The following is an 8,285-nucleotide window of genomic DNA, read 5'->3' as shown; positions in this document are numbered from 1 at the left end:
GCCGTTCACAGGTTACTGAACAACTTTTCAGATATATTTCTGCTGTAATTGTTTAACCTGTTGTGTATAATACACCTGCTGGGTTATAGGGTTGAGAGTTCTTTTTAATCTGGTGCACTGAAATGATTCCATGCTTCCAACAAATAATTCCAATGTAAGGTTGGTTTTACTTGTCCAGAGACTCAAATTTCAAGACATTAAATCAGGTTTGAGATGGTCACGTTTGAACAGATTTTTGCAGATTTGTGGACAAATGTCATCTGATTTTACTTTAATATGAATGAGGTCAACTGGTATAGTTTTTTCACAAGATCAATTTACTCCCTATTTCTCAGCCAAGTCAAAAAATTAAAAGGTTTAGGAGACAGGTGTTAATATGTTAAAATTAATATTAATATTCTATCATCTCTATACAGTTCACCTACTTCCATACATTCTAGATCCAAAACATATATTTGGGACTTCTAACTGCTATGCCAACCACTTGCTGTTATTTCATTGATAGCAGTTAATCAAGCAAGTCCGAAGATCAAAATCCCAAATATAGACTGGGGAGGTCTTTGAATCTGGAATAATTGTCAGTAGATTCTTTAGAATGAGTATAGTTGATTTTGTTCCTGCTGCTTCACAGGTGATAATTAATTAAAGTATGTTTGTGATTTAATATTACTATTCTTCTGTGCTTGAGTGGAAAGTTAAATAAAACCATAGAATTTTACAGCACAGAAGAGAAGCCATTTGGCTATCATGCTGATCCCAACATTAAAAGAGCTTTCTGCTTAGTCCCTTTCCCTTGCCGTTTCCTCATACCCGTGTCAATCTTTCCTTTCAAATATTTATCCACTTCCCTTTTTAAAAGCTATTATGGATTCTGCTTCCACCACTGTTTCTGGTAGGGCATTCCATCTCCCAACCAATCTGCATAAAAAAAAATAAAATCTCCTAACCTTCGATCTTTTTGTGGTGACTTTAAATTTATGGCTTCTAGTTATAAACTTACCAAGCAGTAGAAGTAGTATTTCCATATTTTACTTTATCAGAATCTCATAATTTTGACCGCGTCTGATCAATCTCTATTTAACCTCCTTTGATCTAAAAAAGAGTGCCAATTTTTCTCATTCCTCCTTCTAATCTAAAGCTTCTCATCGCTCTATACCCAGACCATAGCCTTGAAATTCTTCCTAAAGTAGGGCGCTCAAAACAAGACACATCATTCTAACTGTGGCCTAACCAATGATTTGTACTGATTTAGCATTACCTCTTTGCTTTTTGTGCTCTATACTTCTATTAATAAAACCCACCCTTTTTTTCCACAGGGAAATCCCTCTAATCTGAAATATATCCATTAGGCACTGCTCTGTTTTCTGTCTTTAACTAACTGCCTATCTATGCCGCCACATACTCTTTAATACAGTGTGATTTCATTTTATCAACAAGCTTCCTACATGGATCTTTTCAAAAGCCTTTTGAAAATCCATATGCACAATATCTACTCCATTTCTTTTATAAATATACTCCAGTATTTCCTCAAATCTGTGCTGTCTGACCTTACTTAAGCTGTTTTTTCTTTCAAGGCAAGTTTTAATTTTATCTCGTATTATGGCTTACAGAAGCTTATCCACTACCGAAGTTAGGCTAACTGGTCTATAGTTACCTGGTTTATCCCTTTCTCCCCTTTTGAACAGAGGTGCTACATTGGCAACCCTCCAGGCGTCTGTCTGACACAGCTTCCATTTCTAAGGATATTTGAAAGATTGTGATCAGAACTTCTAACTTTTACTTCCCTCAGCATTCTAGGAGGCATGTCATCAGGACACATTGTCTTTTCTACCATGAGTTTCATCAGTTTTTGTAGTGCTACTTCCTTGTCTGTAGTTAATCTTTCAAGCTGCTCCACCTCATCCCCTTGTACCCTCTTTTTCCCACTACTGCACTCGTCGATGAAAAATGCGGCGAGTGCAGTAGTGGGAAAAAGAGGGTACAAGGGGACAATACCTCCGCCATTATTCTTTTTCATCTCATATCAGCCCTACCTTTTCTTTACCTACTTTATTTGTTATATGTTTATAAAATCCTTTACGATTTCCCTTTACGTTATTTACCAATCTTTCTTTATACCTCCCCTTAGCCTGTCTAATCTCTTTATCAGATGAAGGGGTGTGATGGTCTTTTGGTCAGTACCTACAACCCAATAGTATTAAATAAAACTCTTAAACATTAGGAGGGTTAGGGTTGGATGATGTTGCTCTGAGGACAGCAGGCCAGGATTGAATAGTGCAAGTTTGAGGATGGATGAATGCTCTGGGGTATTGCTTGATCAGCTTCAGGCATCAGGACATATTTATACAAGACTAAGGTAAGGGCGATATTTTCCAAAATCCCGTACCGCCTGTGGGGCCTCGCATGCAGCAGTAATGGACATAAATATGCAGTGTACCCGTGATTTTCTGATAAGCCACCTGCTGTATGCGAGGCTGTGCCGGTGGTGTGACATCTTTGGAATATTTCAGTATGTAGGGTGGTATACAGTTCACAATAGAGTAAGTGTACATAGTCTGTGGAAGGGATAGTCTGAGGGACCGAATTGCCTTTCTTATCCCAGGTTGTGTTATAAATATTACTTGCTTTGTGGCACTTCAATGAGGACTTGGGTGCCTTTGGGCTCTGTGCTGATTTGAAAGTGGCTAGCATTTAAATAATCAGTACCACTGAGCACTGCTTTGTAAAAGAGTAATGCTTTTGTGTTTTCTTTTCCAGGTAAGTCTTTTTCCCGTACTATCGTAAAACTAAAAAATGCTTCTCCCTCTCTTTTATCCTAATTTATTCTTGCAAGCAAGGCTGACATTTTTATTGCCTATCCCTAGTTGACCAATTTCTTGAACGAGTTTTTTGATACAACTTATTGGCATGCTAGACCACTTCAGAGAGGAGTTGGAACATCCATGTTGGTGTGGTATAGGCCAAGTAAGGATGGCAAGTTTCCTTCCCTAAAGGACATTAATGAACCAGTTGGGTTTTTACAACAATCTGACAGCTTCATGGCCATTTTTACTGATACCAGCTTTTTATTTCAAGATTTTTTGAACTGAATTGAAATTCACAAATTCAGGCCTCTGGCTTACTAGTCCAGTAACATAACCACTATGCTCCCGTACTCGTTTCTGGGACTGAAAATCAGTTGTAAACACATTCTTTGCTTAAGCTAGGTAAAACAGTGCTGCATATAATTGAAATACCAGTTTCAGGTTGCTTGGGCTGGGTGCCAAGTTTATGCATTCCAAATTCTTAACTAACATAAGGAGCTGCAATAAATTGCAGATGGGTAGAAGTGTGGGATGATGGGCGGAGAGGGGAATGGAGATGTTATTCTTTCCCTTACCGGGAGCAGCTGAGGATAGGCTAGGCACCTATATGCATATGGTTGCCAGGTAAGCCCTGATTTTTGTTTGGCTCTTAACAGCTAGAGCTTTCTGTATAATGGTAATGAAAAGAAATAGCTGCAGACAGTAGGTCTGAAAGGGGGAAAAAAAGTTAATCTTTTGGGTAAAGATTTTTCAACAGAGTTCTAACAAAGAATCTCTACCCAAAACATTAAGCTATCTTTCTTTCTAGTTTCAGATACATGTTTTGTTCTGAGTGGGGCTTCAATCTACACTCTTCTGATGCAAGAGTGCCACCACTGAACCAAGTGACCTTTATCCATGTGTGAGCCTTGACAAGTGAGCATCAACAGAACATTCAAACATGGGGGTAAAGAGGGGAGAGCATTCCAGCTGACCCCAGTTCTGTCTTCATTCACTATCCGTACACTTGTACTTCTAACAGGAGTGACTGGATAGTAATCTGGAGTCAGAATCCTGGTTGATTTTCTATTACTTAATGCAAGAGCTCTGAGGCCAACTGTAGCACTCCCACCAGCACATTGGATGAGATCACTAACTCAGTCTTGCATGAGTACCGAATCTGGGATCTCCCTGCTTTAACACTCAGATGTGACTTTACTATTGGATCATTTTGCATGAGATGTAATCCAGAGTATTCAGTCCCACTTAAGGCTAGTGTGCATTAGAAGTTAAATAAAATAATCTACTGTGGCTAGTTCTTTTGATTGTATTGTGATATAGCAAATCATTTTTTTCCCTAATTATGAGCCTTTAACCTAATCGACTAATGCAACTTTGGTGAAAATTATTTTAAAATGTGATACAGTTCTGTTACTGCTCTCAAGCTAATTGTAATTGGGTCAGACAGTAATACAATGTAAGTTACTTAAAGATCTCTGTGGACACGATTTACGTGGTGTCTGTCAAAACCAGACAAATAGGTCAAATTTGTTTAGTTTTTTCCCCCATTTCCTGGTGTTTCGGAAGCAGTGGCACAACTGGGTTAGAAATCACACGGGAGCGAGATAAAGACATAGACAGGAGCAGTAGGACTTTGGCTGTGGGTCCTGGTCTCTCTCCTTCTCAGAGAAAACAGGGAGAGACCAAGAAACTGGGACCAAGAGCTGGAGAGAGCAGGGCATGAAGCGGAGGGAGAGGGACAGATCAAGAGTCGGGCAGAGGAAAGAAGATTATCTGGAAAAACCAGTAATCATGTCTGAACTAAAGAAAAATATCTGTGTGGCTGTGTTTGGTTTGAGCGGCTGTGATTTGTGTGGTTTACCCAATTGATCTGTAAAACATTCACCATAAATAAAATGTGCTATATCTCCCGACCAGTCCTGCCTCCATGCCATTATTCTCCCCTCCCTTACCACTACCGTTACCCAACAAAGCCCCTCCTGTATGACTATGATCTACATCAAAAATCAACAGTGCGTCTGTGCAAATTGCTGATGACTTTGAGCCCTTTACCAATTCAGCATCGCTGATACAGAAACTTAATGTGTTCTATTCGAAATATTTTTTCAATTTTTGTATCAATCTGATGTCTAAACACTGCTGGTGCAGTGACCTGGAATACTCTCCATTGATCCTGGGACCTAGGATCAAATGCAATCCAAGCTGATGGAATGGAAGTCTCCTCTTTCTGCTGACTGTAGGGATCTTAATTGAGAGGAGTTTGAGCAGTTTCAGTCCAACTCCTAGTGAATGAACAGCATAAACTAACCATCTGTGAAGCATATGCGATGTTCTCCTGCATTAAAGACGCTATATAAATGTATGTTGTTATTGTTATAATGCAACACTTAACATTTTCTCACAGAGAAGCCAAAAGATTTATTGATGTGGGAGATGCAAATACCACATTACCACCAGAAAAGTACATATTGTCCACCAGTTGCCCTGTTGTGCTCCCTCTGCCAATTTGGGGGAAATAAGGGTTTACTGCTTATATAAAGGTTGTGCATACTAATGTTGCATTATTTAATTTAATATTGAACAACCTTCAGAGAAATAAAGTAACTTCATAAGTGATATATTGGGCCAGAATGTGCTGGCACAATAACAGCGAGTTTAATGCGCATGCCGTTATTAGTGTGTAAATCGTCCAGCAATTTGTGGCAAGGAAGAGCTACCTCTGTGTTGTCCTACAGATTGTGCCACTGAACAGGTAGATGGGGCCTTGGTTTCACATTTCATTATTAGATTACTAGGGACAGTCAGTGTAAAATGTGAGAAAATATCCCGGTCCCTGTTCTGACATATCTATCTCTCTCTCACCTTGATGCATACAAAAACTCACCCTCCAAAAAAGATGTCCATTTTTAACAGTTGCTCTATTTAATTTTCAGGTTCCAGAGCCCATATGTATGTTTCGTGAGGATCCCTGTAATAATAAATGTGCTTTGTCGTTAGGTATTCCCAGTTTTATTCAGAGGAGGAGTTCTGCCACTACAACATGTTTAATCATTATTTCTTTGGGGGAAAGGTAGGTGCCAGCATGTATGAGATGTGGTATCTGATTATATTGGTGCATTGCTAATGTAAAGTTTCCTTAAAGAACAAGGAAAGTCAAATGGGAAGTACCTTTTGTTCAAAGTAGTTACCCCATTGTCTATGTCAAGAAAGTGTACAGTACTTATAAAATATTCTTTGATTTAAAAACAAAGTCATTTCTTAACCATTTGGAAATTCAGTATGTTGTGTCTCCTTGCCGGTCAGTCGTCCAAGTGAAGGGGAGGAATCCTGGAGTGCCACCGTTAATTGCATTGGGGCCTGACAGCTGAGCCAAAGCTGCCTGATCCCAGGAAAGTTTTCAATCAAGTCAGCCAACAACTTGCCCCCATGGCAGTCAAGAATTAAAGAATACTTTTAAGTGCAGCCAACCTCACTGCCTATCTACTCATTTTCAACAAATCCCCAAGTACAGATCCAAATTTCTCAATCTGTACCCATTGTAACCCCACATAATACTGCGCGCACAGAACAAACAAGTACCCTGGAACAAGTTTTTTGCACAACATTTTGCAATTTACTGTATAATAGGTTGACTCTTCTTTTCAATAGGCAGTGGGGGAAGACTTTAAAGCAAAGGTACTTCTCCTGATATTCCATCCTGTTGAAGAGGCTTGCATTTATGCAGCTCTTTTTTAAATTAGCAAATCAATAACTGTTTTTGCTGGGAACCTTCTGATGTGTAGTTTCACTTGAGGTTTGTTAATTTTGTACATCTGCCTTCTAATTCTATGGTCAGAGTCCAGATTAAATAGTCTGCTTCCATCTGCATTTCCTTTCTGAATTTTAATGAGCTGAATCTCTTATCCTTTTTTTACTCCAATGAAAACTAGCTCAGTTCTGCGCATCTCTTTAAAACCGCTTTTACACTGGTGCATGTTTTAGTTTGGATTCTGAGAGATGAGTATCCATGAGCCAGCTCCCTACATTTACACAGATAAATCCAACTTCTGAATTCTAGAGGCAGACTCGCAGACCCTGTTTCTCATGGGTCTTTGATTCTACTGCTGGGATCAAGGCGCTGGATTTAGCAGTGTAAATGTCAGGTGCCAACACACCATGTTTTTCAAACCTCTTATTCTTCATGGACATTTCTAGTTTTTTTTTGAGTCCATTTATATTGTTTGCTTTAAAGCCTTTGCTGACAATTCATTCTCTACATTCCATACACATGCTTCACTATGTGCGTAGTCATTCCATCTCAATTCCATGCTTACTCCTAATTTTTAAATTCCATCCCCTATTTCTTGATTCCTTGCCCTTGTTATACTGGCTCTCTCTCTCTCTCTCTCTCTTGCCTCATAAGTAATTTTAATTATCTATCTATTCAAGCACATACATTATCTTATCGAATGTATTGTTTCTATGCTTCGAGCAGTATCCATCCTTTAACCTAGTTTATCATGTACGTTTATCTCCAAAAAAATGTAATATAGATCCTTGTTGTGACATCACTTAGAAGCTGGGTGAACTGCTGATTAAGCTAGGTGCATGGTATTGCTATTGTAGCTATTCAGTCCTTGACTTAATTAGAAACAAAATTGAGCACTACATCGATTCTGTTTGTATACTTCTATTAGTTACAGCACCAGTAATAACTAATCATTTTTCACCGATAATTTGATGTTATTAGAGGTGTAAACATTTACTTTTTTTGTGTAGTGTCCAATTTAAAACTTCATCTTACCAGTTTCCCCTGGTCTTTATCTGATTTTCAGAGATTCAGAGCTCTTTTTTGTTTCCTCAGTTCTGTTGGTCTCGAGTCCTATCCGTAAACCTTTCATACCCGTCTCTGTTCTCTTGCCATTCTTAGACTATAAAGCACATGATACAAAGATTGCAGCTTTTTATACCTGTATACTTACATGTTTTCCATTCTGCTGATCCAAGCACTCCTGAGGGTTAAACTGTGGAGGAGTTCCTAAGTGAAATATTTAAATTTCATTACAATTAAAATCAAATGCATATGGTAAGCAATATGAAGATGAATATATTGAAATTGTGTGAAGGAAATTTAGTGTTGAAACTGCTGGAGGTGCAGGTTTTAGTTGATTAAAAACTTTTCAGCAATATTTTATTTGGCCTTTTACAATTGGCAGTGTAAAACTAGCAACATATTTTCTCATTTTTTTCTCTTGACAATACTTCACGTGTTGCTGCCCAGGATTGGCTGAACAGAATTGGCTTGATTTCTTGCTGTTGATGAAATTGGTGACTAAGCAAGTTAATAGACTAGCTGCTAGAGAATTCATACATCTTGATTCAGGTGATTTTAACAGCACAAAACAAAGTTGAAACATTGCTATGAAAATGACAGATATAACAGTTCTGATTTCATAGCATTGACTATATAAAAAAAACCTCTGGTAATTCCAGTTTTGATTT

General features: G+C 38.4%; 1 protein-coding gene across 3 annotated transcripts in view; it reads left to right on the top strand.

Moving 5' to 3' along the window:
- zcchc4 (zinc finger, CCHC domain containing 4) overlaps nt 1-8,285 on the top strand; it is an 85,156-nt gene that overhangs the window by 49,076 nt on the left and 27,795 nt on the right. For all 3 annotated transcript variants that reach the window (XM_068001105.1, XM_068001280.1, XM_068001198.1), the window contains exon 6: nt 5,802-5,874. In XM_068001105.1, coding sequence (XP_067857206.1) covers nt 5,802-5,874 — 73 coding nt within the window. The remainder of the gene's footprint in view (nt 1-5,801; nt 5,875-8,285) is intronic.

This window comes from Heptranchias perlo, chromosome 1 (genome assembly GCF_035084215.1).
Source record: "Heptranchias perlo isolate sHepPer1 chromosome 1, sHepPer1.hap1, whole genome shotgun sequence".
NCBI lineage: Eukaryota > Metazoa > Chordata > Chondrichthyes > Hexanchiformes > Hexanchidae > Heptranchias > Heptranchias perlo.
Note: the sequence above shows the minus strand (reverse complement) of the source record. Positions and strands in the feature narration are given on the sequence as shown.